Raw genomic sequence first — 19,523 nt, 5'->3', positions numbered from 1 at the left:
CCTCAGCGCTTCTGCTGTCTCTCATAAGCCATCAAGGATTGACTTTTTCATGCAGCAAATACCTGAAGCTCTTTCCCTGTGCCCCTGAAATATGAGGGCACTCAGTATGCATTTGGCTCCTTCTTAATGTTTTCCTTTTATATGGCAGCTGATGTGTGCTCAAGCAAAACTCTATTCGCACAGGTATGATTTCCTACAAATTCACTTCATCCATAAACATGAGCAAGAGTCCCCTCTTTTTCCGAGAAGTCCACAGAGTCTTTTCTAAGAAAAGTAAGGTTGACCTGCCAGGAATAAATAAACAAGAAACCCGGCGGGGGGGGGGGGGATTTGGCTTCCAGTTCAGGTCATCAGAGCTGCTGCCCCAGTGCTGCTGAGCCACCAGGGAAGGGGCAGGAGCAGCTGGTGCAGGCAAGCCCACACTGTGCCTCTGTACAACTGGCTAACAGAGGTCCTCTTGGATAGAAGGAGCCCAGAGGGAGGCACCTCAGCCCCACCAGCAGACAGCTGGCTGCATTTAAGCCCCCCTTTGCCCCTCCAATTGTTGCTCTTGTCCCATGGGCAAACAGCACAATTTTGCATGCTGACCCTGACCACAAACGTGCCATAGGAAGCCAATGGAAGCACTGCATCTCTGGGGGCCATGGAATAAGTCAGCAGGGAGCTGGAGAGGGCAAGGGAGGAGTTCAAGGAGGGGAGTTGTTTGGAAAGGCAAAAGGAATAGACAGTAGGTCAGAATGAGATTCTGGTGAGAAGGTTAAGTGCAGGTACAACAGGCTTCAATGGAAACAGGAAACAGGAAACAGGAAAAGCATAATGATAACAAAGTTCCATGAGATGAGCTCTTAGAAACCCTCACTCTTCTGTAGGTGTCGTTCTATTATCATGGACGCTAACATGGGAATTTACTTCTGTCTGTAAAATTGGAGGTGGGAGCTCCACGGTGAATTATCCAGAAAGAGTTGGACCTTGCACATCCAGCTCTATCTGCCTCCTCCTCCATCACCTGAGACCAGCTCTGCTGTGTTTCCAATAGTTCTTCTCTGGTGCTAACTGCTGAGGTGTTTATCACGGGAAGGTGCTCACATCCCTCAGGAGGACCGTGTGTGCTCTAAGCGGAACAAGGCACTATTTGAGTCAGCTATCAGCAAGCATGTGCAAGGGAGGCTTTTAGACACGGCCTTGCCCATGGGAGCAATAGTTGTGCACATACCACACATGCATATGCGGCATTAAGAGCAGGTGCCACATGGGGTGTGATGAACGGAGCAACACCATCCTGAAGCAGGACTTCAGAGCAAGGAGACCACTCTCACAGCTTGGCTTAGCCCCCGAACCCAGGACCTGAGCTGCTCTTAGTTTTAATGCCTCAAGGGGAAAACTGGTCCATCAGTCGTTAACAGTCTGTGACGTGTTCTAGGGTCTTGGAGAAAGCAGTTGGGTAATACGAGGAGGGATCTAAAATCATGCATGGAAGAAACTGCACAACAGGTTGAGAGGGACAGAAGTCTAATAACATCCCTCGGGAAAGAAGGAGATCTGGCCAAAGGCAAGCGGTTGCGGGGAGCTGGCAGAAGGGAATGAGACACAAGGCAGGCGAGAAAGAGAAACCAGGGCGAATGGACCCCACAAAGTGTATCTGAGGGCACCTGATATTGAGAACACCCACATCGACCCAGAAGATGCCAAAACCAGGACACGTGGATTTGTAATCAACCTCTACATTGTGTAGAGGTCAGAATCTTCGAGAATAGAATTGGTCAGTACAAAATGATGCTATTACTGGAAAATCAAGGGGAGAGATGAAGGGAGAAACGCTCATGCATGGGATGGACCCAACAGTGAGCTGACACACATGCCAAAGGGTCTGAAAACGTGGAGTAATCAAACCTGTACAAACATTTGTATTTACAGTAATCACACCCTACTCTTCCATTTCCCATTACTTACACACAGGAGAACCCTCATTCTCGAAGCCCAAAGCCAACAGCACAGGACAGCTAACCAACCAGATAAGCAGTTGTGCCAGTCTTTCTTTGGTTACTACTACTAGTAATTTTTTTAGTATTATGTTACTATTTTCACCACCCCCCCCCAAAAGTGCTTTTCCAAAACCAGGGAATTAAAAGCAAAGGCAGTCTACCAAGATGCTGCTATTTAAAGAAATAGATTCTGGCCAGGCAGGCATCGAAGGACAAGTGCTTGGGGCTTCATCATTTTCTAGATCAGCACTTCTCAGACTATCTGTGGTGAAGAATCACTTTTTCTTTAATTTCTAGTTTCAGCCAAAATACAAGGTCCACTTTGTGTATTCCTAGATTCAACAGACATAAAATTACTGTCCACTAGCTTCCAGAAGTTTTAAATGCTTCCTCTCAACCTCCACACTTGTCCCAGACCCGGGCCCCACAGCCCCAAAGACCACACCTGGAGTAGCTCCGGCCAACAATACCACTGCTTATTCAAAACCAGAATTCTTATTTTATAGATGTTGTCTCCGAAACACAGTCAAGTCCATCCCACCCTTCCCCATGGCTCTGGAGCGTAAACGTTTACAAAGATAGGCTGATATCACAAAGAAAAGTGGATGTCTACAACCCTCGACAAACTGGGTCTCTACTGATCTCCTCAAACAAATGGCAGCGCCCACTTATTCCCAATGTTGATGCATAAGCAATGATCATCAGCTCACGATGATGGTGAAGAAAACCATAATGCGTCTCATCATGCCTGTTTTGCACTGAGCACCGACAAGGGCTCACATGTGGTGGGGACTGAGAATGGGCTCCCCGCTCTGCCACTTCCTGGCTGTGCAGCCTTGGGTCAGTAACCTAGCCTCAGGATGCTTCTGTATCCATCCAACAGGGAGAAGACAGGATCCACCTTACCAGGCTTGTCTGAAGATGAAGGGAGATGCTGCCCATTAGGAGCTCAGTAGTGAGTGATGCATATGGACTGTCCAGGAAACATCCGTGCTGGCCACAAATTAGGCAAATGGCACCTCTGCCCCGTAAAATGATGAAATGATGTCCTGCACAGCTTCCAGAGAGCAGGCCACCCTCTGTCACTTACAGCTGGAAGGGGAGTTCCAGGACCCTGCAGACTCAGATCTATCTCACTGTCTCGCAGGAGTTGAAAAGTGATGAGCGCAGGTTTGAGGCACAGGAGCTGACTCTGCCCCCAAATGCCCAGGTGGAAAGACATCCTCAGGCTTCGAAAGGAAACCATGACCCCTAGAGTGTTTCCAATTTTGGCACCAGTGACGGATCCAGATTTCACCCCTACCAAAGGCCACCTGTACCATCGCTTTACGCAGCTTTACGCAGCTTTACTTTACCTGAAGCAGAAAACCCCTGGCTCTGAACTCCATCAACTGTCTGACAACATAAACTGAACTGGTTTTGACGTATCACATGGACCTTTGGGGATCCACAGCACTGAGCCACATCCCTAGTTCTGAGGCTTAACCTTCTGGAGCTTGACCTAGTCACTCAATCTTCTGCTCTAGGTTCCCATCAGTAAGTCACTCTGGGAGGGGTGGAAGCTCAGCTATTGTTGGTGAGAGCAGCATGGCCAACAAGGAAAAGGGTGTGAAGGAGAATATGTGCGTATGTACGTGTGTGCATGTGGGTATAAAACATTATTCTTTCTCCCATCATACTTTCTCCCCATGCTGTACATTATAAATGCTTTAAACACAAACCACGTACTTTGAATGCCTTAAACCATTAAGCTCCAAATGCTATCAGCATTCACCACAAAGAAAGTAATAAGGATTTAGGCAGCCCTATGGATCCTTTCCAGCCCTTTGACAGCTCACACCACAAGCCCCGGCAATCTGAACCTGGTCCAGTCTTTATGGCGAACATCATCTGCAGCCCCTCCTCGCAACCAACAGCAATGGCATGTCCACTCTGGGTTCACCCCACTGCCTCCATTCTGACCCTGGCTGTGCAAGCACGTCTCAGAGCAGGCCACCTTTGCCCATCATTTGCCATTCCTTCCCCTGGTGTGCTCTTGTTTGTTTGGAAATGCTCTTTTGATTAACTGAAAGCCGGCCTCAAGCTCACCATTTGTCTGGCACGCAGGCCTTCCCAGCCCACCTCGTGTCCACATGCTGTCCCTGCTCTAAAGCACTGCTGGTCTCCTGGTGGCAGGAAACATTTGTTCTCCCTTAACACTGACCATCAGGAGCCCCTCACCTCTGATCTCTTTCTGCTTCAAATCCTGCTTCTGGGGTTTTCTGTGCATAATTGATCTGTAAAAGTCTCTGGATGGAGTCTGGGCTGAGGCTTCTGACATTCAAATATTTTGGGTCAGGAAGGTGCACTGGAGGTCAATCTGGGCAGTGAATATCCTCTGCAGCATCAAGGCCAGGCAGTCACCCAATGTAAACTTGGTCTCCCTCAGTGACGAAGACCTCACTCTCCCCCACGGCAGTGTGAACTGGGTGCAAATTTTCTTTTATTCTGAACTGGGAAAGCTGAGCTGGATGGAGTCTGAGCTGAACTCCATCATTAGGTTTTCTGCAGCCTTTGCCCCCTTACTTGGGTGTTTTATATAACCAACCAAATCCCTCTACTGTGATAATGCTTCTATTTTATTATTAGTTACTGTAGTTCACCTGTTACTGTGCCTCATTTATTAATTGGACTTTATCGTGGGCATATCTGTATAGGAGAACACAAGTACATACAGAGTTCAGTTCTGTCCACAGTTTCAGGCATCCGCTGGGCGTCTTGGGGCGAATCCCCCATGGACAGGTGGAGATGACCACATTTCCCGTTACTTCCCATACACTCAAGTAGGCCCAACTGTTGACAGGACAATAAAGATGGCAGGACGGCACATGGAGAATCTCAGAGCCAGTCTCCCAACAAGCCTGTTTGCCATCTTTACTATAGATGTTATTAATCCAGGACACTGGCCTTCTGTTCCCCCTCTCACCTAATCCTTTCGTATTCACAGTTTCTCCCTCATATCTGTGCTTTGGATGTTACCATGCATGAGGAGAACAAGAAAAACCATGCAATATTCCTTCTTCCTGATATGTTATCTGAGTCCATACCAAATCTCCATTGGTACATTGCTTTACCATTCACAATTATCAGTCCTCATCATCAAAGCACCCTAGAGGAGGAGGTGCTGGCTTTGTCTTCTAGATGAGGATGCAGAGGCAGAGCTGCATGTCGAACCTCGAAATCCTCTGATTTCAGCTCTGGTGCTATTTATTCTACATCCTGCTCACCCAGGAGCGTGCACATCGTAGGTCGAAAAAGTTTTCTAAAGTTAAGTTCTGAGGATCAAATAAAGAATGAGTCACCGGGGGAAGAAAGAAGAAGAAAAGAAAAGAAAAGAAAAAAAAGGCAGAGGAATCTGGTTTCTATTTCCAGCTTTGCTATAAATTAACTCATAGCTCAACTTTCTTGGTCCTCAGTTCACTCCTTCATAAAACAAGGACACTGAATTAGATGATCCCGAAAGGGCTTGGGCTCAGCTGTCCTTTGTCTCCCACCCTGTCTCTGCCACACGGCTAAATTTAGGAAGGAAACATTGTTGAAATACCTTTCGTTTTTGTTTCTCATGTTTTCAAAGCCACTAAGATTAGCTGGATGGTTATCATATACTATCCAGCTAGTCTGTCAAGAATGAAGAAAATGGTCATCTCCTTCCTAGGTCATTTATTTTTTAAGATTTTATTTATTTATTTATTCATGAGAATACAAAGACACAGGTAGAGGGAGAAGCAGGCTCCCTGCAAGGAGCCCAATTCAGTACTGGATCCTAGGATCCCAGCATCACAACCTGAGCCAAAGGCAGACCCTCCACCACTGAGCCACCCAGGCACCTCCTTTCCTAGTTCATTTTTGAGCAGTTCATTATCTGTGATGAGAATGTCAATCTGGAAGCACCAGCCACAGGGTCATACCCACCAAAGTCCTCATCCCAGCAGGACATCTGTAGGGCCACATGCTCTTAGCACCATGGTTCTCCACCCAGGGCACACATGGCAATGTCTGGGACCTTTCTGGTCATCACAACTGGGGCAGATGCAATGGGAGTCCAGTGGGTAGGGGCCAGGAATGCTGCTGAGGCACAGGACCGCCCCCCACATCAGAGCTGTCTGGCCCAAGCTGTGAGCTGTCTGAGGTTGAGGAACCCTGTCCTAGAGAGTGAAGCCCAAGAGCGGTCCCAAACTTGTCCCAGCATTTTAGCTAACTCGGCCCAAATGCCAGCCCAACCAGGTGGGCCCATCGGAAAGAAATGAGGCAGTGGATGTGTCTCTTACCTGGCAAAGAAGGAAGCGGCCACCGAAGTGCCTGTGGAGGTCTCACTGGCCACGCAGGAGCCCTGGGAGGTCGGGACACTGCAGGCTGAAGGCTTGTCTGCATTGTAGCGATTCAGTGCTGCCTCGGTCAGGCCCTCACGACCTGTTTCTGTCATCAGCTGGGAGATCTGATGAGGAAAATGGAGATTGAGCTTGTTAACTGTAGTTCAGTGCACTTCCTGAGCACCGTGGCCAACATGCCTTGTGAGCGTGAAGTAGGGGCAGGGTGCAGGTGGGGAGGGGGTATCTGGGGGGACCAGGGACACTCTGCATGTACACTGTGGGTGCTTTGGGCTTCTCGGATGCTACTTTCCAGCATTTTAGCTTGGACACCTCCTCATTTCCATTAAAAATAATGGGAAAAAATTACCCTCCTCCCCAGCACTGTGAGTTTCAATTATGCCTGTGTGACTCCTGTCCATTTGGAGAGGAAAGCATGAGCCATTATCCACAGTCTGTGGCCCAAGACCAGAGCAGAAGCATCAACCAGCGCTGTTTTCTCGCCAGGACTGGCCTCAAATGCTGATTGACGAGAGGGGCCAAGGTATCATTTATTAGAGCAATGAACCTACTAATGGAGAAAGTGAGGAATGAAATAAAACACCATTTGCTGTTGTTTGCTGCAAGCAGTCAGCTGACATGATGAAGAGAATTTCGTGGAAACAAATACAGCCACCGTGGATTACCAAGTGGCCTTTTTGGGAGAGGACTGAGATCATTTCAACAGACTTGATTTTCCTACTCCTTCATTAAGATAAATGGCTTCCACTCTGTTTGCAGTGATTGCCTTTAAAACAGAAGTTCCCTGGGTGGGGCTGGGTCCGTTTTATCTAAATCCACATGATGTGCTAGGAAGAACCATACTTCTGGGCAAAATAAGAATCCCCTATAGAAATACACTTTTGAAAAGTGCTCATTCCATGATGAATGTAGTAAATACGCTGGCAAAGTCTAAGTGTGCTACTTGGAAAGCCAGCTACTTTAAAACTTTAGTCCGCTTACAAAAGGGAAAAAAATGTTAGTTTAACAAAAGAAGGAAAAGAAGAAGAAAAGAAATAAAGAAACTTTCGTTTAAAAAAAGCGTCTGCAGCCAGCTCAAACTTCTTAAATGCTGAGTGGAAAATGTTTCTAATTGCCTGCCAAATACAAGTGCAATAAAGCAAAGACCAGGAACAGTCTCCACTTTGTAACTGAGCAGACCAGTAGACCAGTGAAAGAGTCCCATTTGTTAACCTTTGAGCATAAAAACATTTGTACTTTTCATTATTAGCAGCATAGCCAGTTACTCTAAGCCCCATTGACTCGAAACTTTGCTTAAATTCGTGCCCTTACTTGGAAAGCTTTGGCATTTTCAGGTGAAATTTTGCCAACACATACTTTCTTACTCTCATTCATTCAGCCAGTTATAAGGAAATCTGACCCACATAAGAGAGCCCAGGGAGGAGGCAACAGAAGTAGTCCATTCCCTGCACTCAGCAAGAGCTGCTACATGGGCAGGGGGCCTGCGTCACCTCTCCCCCAGCTTCCACTGTGTGGGGCTAGGGCTCCCCTCGACCAGCTGCCACTGTCCCAGAGGCAAGAGGAGGAGGAGGTCTGCATGTTGCTGTCACCACTAAGAAGCACTTATGAAGCCCCTGTGTTCCAGGATGCCAGCCCCCAACAATGTCCAAAAACACACCAAATGGGCCAGCACCATTGTTTTTTTCATCAAGGAGCTACAATCTACCATACATAATCTGGTTTTATTTATTTATCTTTAAAGATTTTATTATTTATTTGAGAGAGAGTGAGTGAGCACACAAGTGAGGGTGGGGCAGAGGGAGAAGCAGACTCCCTGCTGAGCAGGGAGCCCAATGTGGGGCTCAATTCCAGGACCCCGGGATCATGACCTGGGCCAAAGGATGACACTTAAACGACTGAGCCACCCAGGCGCCCCCATCAACTGGTTTTAGCACACACAGACATCTGAAGAAAGTCAGTATGGCAGTGAATGAATGCGTTACTCGATTTGCCACCACAGATGTCCTTGGGCTCACTAATATGGCTGTCACTGGATCTGTCTGTGGTATTTCCTGTTGATTTCTGTATTTCTCATCAGAATTTTGGAAGAACGGGAATGGGACACTTGCGTCTCACATGAACGGTAACTTGCAAACCCGCAGAGAAGCCACTAGGATATGGGTGGTGAATGGTGAGAGGCACAGATTTCTATGTGATTCCAGATTCTTGAGTCTGGCCCAGAAAGAATGCAAGCATCCAGTGGGCTCATGGCTTTCAGAAATGCCCCTTAGCAAATGAGCTTCAGTGCACTGGCTGCCTTAAAGATATATGTGGCTATCTTTGCCAAGCAAGAATAGATCTCTTACTTAAAAAAAAAAAAAAAAAAAAAGTGGGAATTTGCGGACACAGGCCACTCAATTCCCAAACCTGCAAGTAAAATGATTCAATCATCGACTGCTCTTAGAAATCAGAAACACAGAATGTCTTAGAGCTAGAAGGAACTGCCAAGATCATCGTCTTCAACACTCCTTTTCTTCAGTAAGGACACAGGAGCACAGAAGTGATTCACTAATGGGAATCTGAGAACACGACCCTGACTCTTAGGCCAGAGCTAAACCCTCCTTTGCTCTCCTGCCCCCTCTCCCCTTCTTCCCTCCTCTAATTAAAAAAAAATTTTTAAGCAGAAAAAAATTTAAAAAGGGTAAAACACATACAGGCAGATCCAGTATCATAATCAACAAATGTTAACATTTTACTTAGAAAATATTTTTATCTATTATTTATCTATCCATCTGTCTATATTTTTTGAGAGAGCACGCATGTGTGAGTTGGGGGATGGGCTGAGGGAAAGAGAGAATCTTAAGTAGGTTCTATACTCAGCACAGAGTTCTACTCTGGGCTCGATCCCAGGACCGCGAGATCATGACCTGAGCCAAAACCAAGACTCAGACACTCAACCATCTGAGCCACCCTGGCACCCTTGTTCTGATTATGACCTTTTAGCTCCATCTCAGACACTTGGGGGGCATTTCACCAAAGTAACCACTAAAGTAACAGTATCTGTTTCTTTCAAAACACCATATCACATCCTGCGCGTGGTGGTAAAATCAACAGGAGGTGGCAAAAAAAAAAAAGGAACCAGGTGGCAAGGTGGCAGGGAGAGGGTGCACATGTGTATGCCTGCACCTGTGGGGTCCTTAATTGTATGAGTGTCCCAGGTGTCATTCCTGGGCACAGGCTGATGCTCTTCTCATTTCTCATGGAGAAAGCTCCTCTCTATGTTTTAATCTTAGGCAAGATCCATGTGTTTCGGCCACAGGTAAATTTTTGTATCAGCACAAGAATTGTAGGAGGAATCTACACTTGTCCCCTAAGAAAAAGCAAATCTTAAATGTGGTTATGATCTTGACCACAGAATCAAGACAAAAGATGTTGGGCTCTCATAAACCAAGGTTGGTTCCACAGAGCAAACTGCAATCTGTGAGCCATTGACCTTCAACTTCCCTACCAACGGGAATGGCTGAGAGCTCCCACAGTGTGACAGCATGGGGGGTTCATCTTAAATGACCCAGAGAGCCACCTCCTCTGAATCCGCCAAGGCAGCAGGGAATGCTAACAGTATCCATTTCCAGCGTAGAGACATCCACGGACAGTAAGCGCATCTTACTCTGCCCTTATTTTAATATTATGACTCCCAGATCTCAGAAAATAACACCTAACAGTATTTTCTCTTAGGCAATTGACAGTTCACTGTTGAGGGACATCTCTTTAGTAATTATGTATTGCTCACACTCTCACTTAAGGTTTTTATAGTTTTGCAAATAGTGGGTGCTCCATAAATATTTTTGATTCACGTTAGTGGAAATCAACTACAATTGTCTGGAAAGCTGGGATGAAGATGGAGCTGCAGGAAGCCCCCACCTAAACTGAAACATCTGATTTTTTAAAAAGATCTTATTTATTCATTTGAGAGAGAGAGAGAGAACACAAGGTGGGAGAGCAGCAAAGGAAGAGGGAGAAGCAGAACTTTTGTTGAGCAGGGACCCCGATGTGGGGTTTGATCCCAGGACCCCAAGATCATGACCTGAGCCGAAGGCAGACACTTCACTGACTGACCCCCCACCCAGGAGCCCCCGAAACATCTGATTTCTGTATACTTGCTCAAGTAAAACGCCATCCTCCCTTATCTTGCTTCATTCATGTCGAGTGACACCAACATGAGCTGGTTCTGGTCCTTTCCTAGGCTCACTGTTTATTTGCAGGCATCTACATAGGACAGCTAGTTTTCCTACGGTGCTTGGGACGCTGTCCTCAAAGCACAGGCTGTTGCCACCTAACATGAAGCTCGTCCTCAGCTAAAATGGGCACAAATCACCTCTGAGACTCTGCCACTGGCCTGGAGTCAGACAGATAAGTTCCTCCCTGCGCTGTCCAGCCCTCCTCGGCTAGCACCAAGGGGCCAGGATGGGATTCTCATGTCCCAGGGCTGGATGTTTGATTACCCTTATTATCTTAGCTTGCTTTGGCTATAAACTTTATTAGTGGCCATAAAATTATCCATCCACAGCATTTGACTCAGTGACCTCTTGCAAAAGAGAATTCCATTTGCTCGTGCTGCCCAGGGCCTAGGAGAGATGCCTTTTCTTCACCTTCAATTTACAGCCTCACCTCCATCCAGGGTCTTGCCAACAGAGAAGGCCGTCACATTTCACAATTTCATTGTTGGGGCTGAAATCTGGCCCCTCGCCACCTGCCCACTGTTTTCTTACTCTCTGGGTGGTGCAAAAGTAAAGTGGCAGGGACATCCACGTGTTACAGAAAAGACAGGAGTGTGAGATCTTGCAAAGGGCCAGCTGCATTTCTGTCTTGAATTTCTGTCTTAAATTTCTTAGTTCCAAAATGTGCAGCTCAAGGCTCATGTGATAGCTCGGCTATTCCTTTGAAGAACATCTTATGACAAATGCTACAGAAACTCTTGCCATCAAGCTTGGAGGATTTCTACAGGTGCATTTTACTTCACCTTGCAGAGATGCTGGGTCACAATGATTTATGTTTTGCGGGGTGGTTTTGGTGACATAAACAGTGACATACGATGATACAGAGTCCAGCCTGAGAGAACTCTAAGGAGCAACAGCACTCCCTCATCAATCATCACACAATTTGCCATTTTGGAGCATCTACCATGACCCAAATCTATTCGAAGAGCTTTCTGTATGTGTTGCCATATCCAATCCTGACAATAACCCTATAAAGTAGGCACAATTATTACCAAATAATAGCATCAACTCTACCACATGGAAAAGCCCTGGGACAGGTAATGTCACAGGGCTGGGTTTCTATCCTTGAGTTTCTCTTGCTCCCAAGAAAGTACAGCTCCTCAACTGTGGCTGCCCATTCAGGAAATGGGGTAACGGCAAAGGACTTGATAAAGAGGATCATCATCTGGATCGTTTCTCAATAGGCACAAAAGGCACGTTCTCTCCAGTGCTTTGTGATTTTTATGACCAAATTGAAATAAAATCAAATGGTCCGAATATTGATATAAGTGACTTCACTTTCAATTTCCAACTAAGCAAACTCAGAAGGAGTAGTTAAGAGGAAATCACCACCCTAATGAATCCAACCCTGACATCAGAGGCTACTTCTAGGTCAGCTCCCAAGATCTAGGAAGACTAAACCCTTTTGCCATGTACTTAATCACCCAGGGGCTACGCTTCCCCTGGGGGAAGCTTACCTTTGCTGCCCACTCCCAAATACTCAATCACAGGCTGGGGCCCAAAAAGTGTGCCCTGGGCAGTCCTCCCCACTCTGAATAATCAGGGCCATCCCTGTCCACATGTTCCCCCCAAACTGTCCTTGTGATGCTCTGGTATCAGAGCATCTGGTTTATTTTATGACTGCCTGGCCCTGGTCTCTCTCCCCAACCAGAGGCAAGCTCAGGGAGGACAGGGACGGGCTCTTACTAACCTCTGTATTTCCAGCACAGCACAGAGTCTCAATATGGACTACATCTGACAAATCCATCAATTAATACATTCATTAAATACAAGCGAATCAGAATGAACTGAACTTTGTGGGGTTGGTATTGGCTGGAGTTGGTTTGTTTTTTAAGAGATAAATGTTATTTTCACCTGATTTCAAAAACGATGAATAGAGTACATAAAGCTTTCTGCAATAAAACGGGAGTATTTCATAATTCAAGATAGCAGCAAGACAAATGTCTGGGGAGGATGGAGGGCAAACAAGGAACAAAGAGACAGAGGCACTGAGACAAAGGAAAAAGAGAAACAGGAGAAAGGAGACAAACAAGAGAAAAGGAGAAAGAAATATACACACATAAGATGAAAAAAGAAGAGGACACCAGTAACTGTTCCTCCCGGCCAGCCTGGGTAGGAGCATGTGCCAGTCATAGCCAGGGAGCTGGAATTCTCTGTAATGTTAGGGAAGTGATCCCAGGGATATAGCATCCAGAGGCTGAAGTCCCACTGGCCTGCCCTGGTTCTTCCCGGTACCAGACAAGACTTTTAGAACCCTGAGGTGTCAGAAGATAAAATGCAGAAATGCAAAATGTAAAGATTCATGTAAAAAAAAAATCGAGCCATTCTCTTTCCCTTTTCCATTAAAAAAATAAAACCATAGTTCTAGCCTTTGAAGAAAAGGGCTTAGAAGTTTTGAATGTCTGAATACTTGCTTTATGTAATTTTGCAGAGGAACATGGAGTATTAGGGATGCTTCTAAGGGGAAGGACAGTAAGATTAAGAGACTGGATATGAGGTTTGCCTGGAGCTGACACAGCACAGATCATGGCCTGCTCCACCCATCATCTCGTGGTGTTTGGTCTGGCATCCTTAAGAAGCAGCCCTTTCCCAGAGCAGGTGTCACTGCTCTTCACCTAAATCTTGCCTAATGCTTGGAAAGCTTTCAAGAAAACCAGCCATGCATTATGGCCTGGAATTTAAAATGTGCCTTCATTGTAGGCACTGTGGGTGACTTCCTCATATTTTCCTTGAGCTCTTATGAGGAAAAGTTAAGAGGGACCTATCAGTGACACTTGACTGTACGTGACTCACCTTGGTCTGCATAAAGCAACCTGGCATTATGGGCAAAACCTAACAAGGGCCAACATACACGCACCCATGCTCTGCTCGGGGTGCCAGGAATGGCAGAAGTAAGAGCTCACACAAGGCAGGGGATGAGGTGGCAGCTGCTGGAGCCCTGGCACCAGGAGCCATGAGAGTATGAGTGTTCAGGGCTCCAACCAGCCAAGGGAGGTGCTTCTCCTTGTTTGAAGCCTTTTTGAGGAAGCTAGCTAGCAGCACTGGGGCTGGCTCTAGATTGTAGGATTGATTCTGCTGTGCCTTGGCCAGCTCAAAAGCACAGCCTGGGTGGCTCAGTGGTTGAGCATCTGCCTTTGGCTCAGGTTGTGATCCCGGGGTCCTGGGATGGAGTGCCACATCAGCTTCCCTGTGGGGAGCCTACTTCTCCCTCTGCCTATGTTTCTGCCTCTCTCTGTGTGCTTCTCATGAATAAATAAATAAAATCTTAAACACACACACACACACACACACACACACACACACACACAGCCATAAAGGAAAGATGCCCAGACCACAGACAGGCTGGACAAAATGGAATTGCCAGCATCACCCTGGTGCCTAGCAAAGGGTGTGTGGTGCATCAGGGCGTCAGTAAATGCTGCACTGAATGCCAAGGGCTAATTCTGGGCCTGGCTTGATTAATGGTAAACACGGTGGACTTTGGGCAAGTCACTTCCCCTCCCCTAGCCCTCATCTCCCCAGCTAGGGGAAATCAGGAGTTCATGTCTGCGATGAAATCAGATGATGCAGCTGAATGTGCTCTGTGGTTCTAAAGTCATAATCCAACAGACAGCAGGGACGTTTAGAAATACTCCTGTTTCATCTTGAAAAGTGCGTTCCTAATTTAATATCTGCATGGCCTTTATACAAAAACATACAAATACATCATTGATGACAACAAAAAACGTTCCCCACCATGTCTCAAACCATCCATGGAGGACGAGAAACTGATATTCTTTAAGAGTCACCTGGCTGTTTCAAAGCGATGCACAAGCTTTCACACTTTGAACTGACCTGACATCTTCTGCTTACCAGCTGCAGAAATGCCAAATCTGACACTATGCAAACAGCAATTTTCCAAAAAATTTCAAATGGAACTGGAAATATCTTTAGATCTATCTTAGGCCAATGCTCATGTGTAAATATGAAGAGACTCAGGGCCAGACTGGTGAGGTGAGTTGCCCAAAATTACATATCTACTTTGTGGTTAATTTCAGTACTCATTTGTGTATATCAGAAGCTAGCAGATGGCAGCACTCTAAAATGCCTGAAAATCCCTGAAATACAGAGAGGGGGGTGGGAAGGAAGAAAGAGAGAGAGAGAGAGAGAGAGAGAGAGAAAGAGAGAAAGAAAGAAAGAAATGGTCTCTGTGGTTTAGAAATAAGCCAGAGGTTTGGTTCTGGCCAAATGGCCGGGTGTGGGACCTTAACAGAATCAATTAACCTCTCTGTAAGGTTCGCCCCCAAAATCAGAGATCTGCCATAAAGGATGTTAAATAAAAACACTCTCAAAAGTCCTTCTCTTCAAATAACAATGGACTGAAAATGCAAAACCAGTATGCTTTAAAGCCTCTCATTGAAAACCCATACAGAAGTAGGAGACATTTCTGGGCTCACTTACAAGAATCTCGTGAAGAGGTTTGCGGTTGGCCCCCCCGTCCCATCCCTTGGAGGTATAGGATCACTGACTGTACAAAGCTGGTAATTTTAACTCTTGCATCCATCCTACAGGCCCAGAATTCAGAGAAGAGTGTGGCAGGGCTGCTTACCAGGAGTCTCTGGATTATCGGTTCTGAGCAGGCCTGATCTTGTCACCAGACCCATGACAGCCTTTGTCTACATTTGATGATTTTCTGAATCGGCTCACCCAGCAGATGTGGATTATTAATAAGATACACTTCTTTATGTATACATGTTTTCATCATGTATTTCACTAGTAAAGCCAACATGGAACCTGCTTTAGGGGTTCCATAATGTTTGGATGTTCCTTAGCCCACCCCTAAACCCAATTTCTCAAATTTCAGGATATTGAAAACTCCCGGGTCTTATCGGTTGTAACACAGAACTCCAAAATTCATTTTGCTGTTATCAGATTTCTTCAAGTTCATATAATTTTCTCAGCACCCCCTTGCTTTTAACAATTAGCAGAGAGACAAAGATGTTCTATGTGAGTTGCCACCAGAGAATCGATTATACGATTACATCCTAAGTAAATATTCAACTTCTTTCTGTTGTGGCTGTAACATTCCATTCAGTGTCCTAATTTCTTCACTTGGTGCTTTTGCTCAAATTTCTCCTCTGTTCAATTAAGATGTTGGTTTTCTCTTCCATTGTACATGCTATGGCTTTTCCCAAAGCTCGGCTATACTTTCCACTTGTTGCAACTTTATAATATGGGTCAGGCCCAGCAAAGTCAATACCAACTAACTTATTGTGAGCATATCTCACTAGATTCCCCTAGCTAACAAACCAGAGCCAGCAAGATTGGCAGACCCTGGCACCTCAGGGATCCCAGCCAGCGTGCTTTATTCTTGAAAAGAGTCAGACCTGAGAGTTCATCTCTTTCATATCTGCCCTTTCGTTACAAACCTTGAGTCCCTGGAGTCTGCTATTTAAAATGGAACCGATCTTTGGGGATTCTTGTCTTTCATACACACTTGAAAAGCTATTCATCCCATCCTGAGTTAAAAGACTCTAAGCTGTATTAACAAATTGTCTCACCACAATTCCCCCCAAATTGAGTGATTCTCTTAACAACCTCTTGAGAAAAGGCAATGACATCCATATCTCAGCTAAGTCCATCTGTCGTCTTTCCTCAACTCCCTAGACCCTGACTCTGCCCTTCACACAAAGTCATTGGAAGTCTGCAAGGCTTCATACAAACACATCCAGAGTCTCAGGTCCAGAGCATGGAATCAGACAGGCCATCTCAGAAAGAAGCTGGTGACCCACAGCTATAATTTTCACCACAAATCGAGACTACTTAGAAATTGTGTTACCCCTTTGTTAGCATGGACAGCAACACAGCCATTCTGGAAGGTCTTTTCCACAAAGGCAGGAGATAAAGCTTGCCCTTGGAGTTACTTTACTGCCCCTCCCTCTTGGCATTAGTATGGAAACTCTGCTGTGTGACTCTCCATGGGGCTAACCACCAGCGGGTTCATAAAACATGGGCAAGAAGAGCAAAACAACACATAAGCATTTCATGGTTAGCCTGATTTAGTACACTGTTTTCCTCTCAGAGCCTAAGATGAGACCAAAGTAAACACAAATGTGAGTATATGCATGTGTGGGCATGTGTGCATGCATGGGTATACACACACACACACACACACACACACACACCCTGCTCAAGCAGTGTCTTTGAGAAAGAATGCCAAAAAACAACTTACAGAATGCACAAGGCACATGTGAGAATCAATAAACAGGTCCACGGAGGAAATATGTAGTATAAAGAACCTCAGATTAGAACAGTCCTAAAAGGAGCACATGCCAAAAGGGGGCTGCTGGGAGTTACAGATGCTCCTTGCTCCTAGAGACACTTGTCAGGACAACCAAAGTTGCCTGCTTTCTGGAACGGCTCCAGTGCAGATCCACTGGGGGAGGAGATGAAGCAACATGAGTGTCCTGATGTGAAAGTACTTCTACCACCTAGAATCAGGACCACTCCAGCCCTCAGATCATTAGTGGTAACTTCATTAACGTCCCAGGCAGAACTTAGCCCAGAGTGAACCCGACATATTCCCTGCCTGCTCACGGCAGCTGAGTTCTAAGACTGTCTCCAGCATTGCACATTCGTGATCATAGTCTTGCATTTCGCAGCCCCACACAATTCAGAATATTTCTTGCTACTGTCCTCAGTAGGTCGATATGTGTCACATCCTGTCTCCTAGATTGTGGTCCAGGAATCATACTCACTGTAGATTACAGACTTACTCTCAATTATTAACTAGTCATCGGGAAGGAAAAGGCAGGATTGAAGAAAGATGCTTTATCTTCAAATTCTAGAAACACTTGCCTCCACTCTAGGCCACTGTGGGGATCATTCGCCAGATCTCAAGGGTCAAACATGAAAAGGCAGTGGTGGGAATGAGAGGCGTGGGCTTGCTCTCCAGCCAGCCAGCCTGCCAAACCACAGACAGGAGGGACTCAGATGAAGGCACCCAGTTTAAAGGAACTTTGTTCTGTTTGTGCTTTGTTTAAATCCCAGAGTGGGAGATGACCCACAATAAGCCACTTGAACCCTTTCTCTCTGCAAGTCTCCAGCTGAAATACAGTATGTGGGAGTTCTTTCAAAAGCATCTATGCAGGCCTTTTCAGAAACTAAATTTGAATACTCCGTGGTTACTGATTGGGAGTGTCACCGCTCCATAGCAGATCTGCTGGCAGCCCCCACCAGCTTCATGCCACTCTGTTCTGGCCAGGCTTTCCCGGGGCTTCTCAGCAGGCAGCCCTGGTACCACTGCTAGCCAGTGGGCCAGGAGCCCTGGCCCTGAGAGACCCGAAACCTCTTCCCCATTGACCCTGTTATTTGCACTGCCGCTTATCTATTCGAAGCTGGAATAATAACAAACTCAGCTAAACTAAATTGGTCCTTTGTTTGCCATTACCATAAAAATTTTATGTAGGAACTAATAAAAACATGCTTTACGTGCACAGTTGCATGGGTTTGCACAGGCAATAATATCCAGCAAGTTAGATCCATAAATTCAGTTATAGACACTTAGGAATAAATATTTTATCTTTCCCGATGTTTTCGTTTATTGGAGGGAAGGTGTGAACACAGGAGCGTATGGCTGATCTGAGGCTACTAATGGTCCTTAAGTCTCCCCCCAGATGCCTCTGCTCGAGACCAGGGAAAGTCCTCTCAGAAGTTTCTGGATAATTTTCCTGATTACTTAGCCTCTTAAGAACTCAATGTTAATCATACTTCCAACCTCAGTAAATGGAAAGCTTTTTAACAGAGCTTTTAAAAGTGAATCGCTTTTGAAATGAATTCAGGATTTTCTTAGAATTCTTTTAAGCAAACAAAAAGATCCAATTCTCTTCCCACCTGGGACCTTGGGGCAGGTTTACAGTAGATTTAACTAAAGAAGCTTTAATGAAATCCAAATGTAACCCAAAAATTGGGATCACTGGATATTTAGCTTTCCCTTCAGCAATGTACTCTGAAGTACAAGAAATGAGTTGGGTTTTTAGCTCTCTATTTTCCTTCCCTCCAGATGGGAACTGTCCAATAGAAATATTATGACAGCCACATTCAAAACATGCAAAGAAACAGGTGAATTTAATTTAAATATTTTATTTAACTCATTAACTCACTGTATCCAAAATACGATCATTTCAACATATATTTAATCTAAAAAGGCCTTTACTAATGAGATATTTTATGTTTTCTTTTCATGTACTAAGTCCTAAAGAGGTAATGTGTATTTTACTTATACCACAATTCAGTTCAGACTAACCATCTCCCAAATCCTCAATAGTCACATACGGCCGATGGTTACCATATTGATTAGCAAGGATCTACAGAATCCTCCACTAGTCAAGGAAAGACAACTTCAAAGAAATCTCTTTATTTATGTGATTGCTTTGGACCCGATGAGCACATTTCCCCCAGGTTACAATTATGAATCTATATACAATAAACATAGAAAAAATTAAAATTACATATAACTTTTAAAGTCCATTTTTTTCCTGTTTATAACTCTTAGTAAAATAGGCAAAGTTTATAAAGTGAACTAGGTAAAAAGAATATCCTTATGGCACCTAAAAAGAGCCTACGTTTAAGAGCGATGAGAAGTAAGATACCAAGTATTATCAATCTGACCCTCTGCCACGCTTCAGAGTCCCTGCAGCCTCTACTTTAAAAATAACTTCTATTTTAAAAAAATTTTTATTAAAGATATTTATTTATTTGAGAGAGAAAGAGAGAGAGAGAGAGAGAGATCACACACAAGCAGGGGGGAGGGCAGAGGGAGAAGCAGACTCCCTGCTGAGTAGGGAGCCCAACTCAGGGCTCAATCCCAGGACCCTGAGATCATGACCTGAGCCTAAGGCAGGTGCCCAACCGACTGAGTCATCAAGGTGCCCCTATTT

The 19,523-nt window shown here is 45.4% G+C and overlaps 1 protein-coding gene across 1 annotated transcript in view; it reads right to left on the bottom strand.

Annotated features, from left to right (window-relative positions):
* The window catches only part of KIF26B (kinesin family member 26B), a 448,213-nt gene that overhangs the window by 228,728 nt on the left and 199,962 nt on the right, over positions 1-19,523 (bottom strand). The window contains exon 4 of the mRNA XM_055323943.1: positions 6,290-6,456. Within this exon, the coding sequence (XP_055179918.1) occupies positions 6,290-6,456 (167 nt within the window). The remainder of the gene's footprint in view (positions 1-6,289; positions 6,457-19,523) is intronic.

The sequence above is a fragment of the Nyctereutes procyonoides genome, unplaced genomic scaffold (assembly GCF_905146905.1).
Source record: "Nyctereutes procyonoides isolate TBG_1078 unplaced genomic scaffold, NYPRO_anot_genome, whole genome shotgun sequence".
Lineage (NCBI taxonomy): Eukaryota > Metazoa > Chordata > Mammalia > Carnivora > Canidae > Nyctereutes > Nyctereutes procyonoides.
This window is presented reverse-complemented; position numbering and strand designations above follow the sequence as displayed.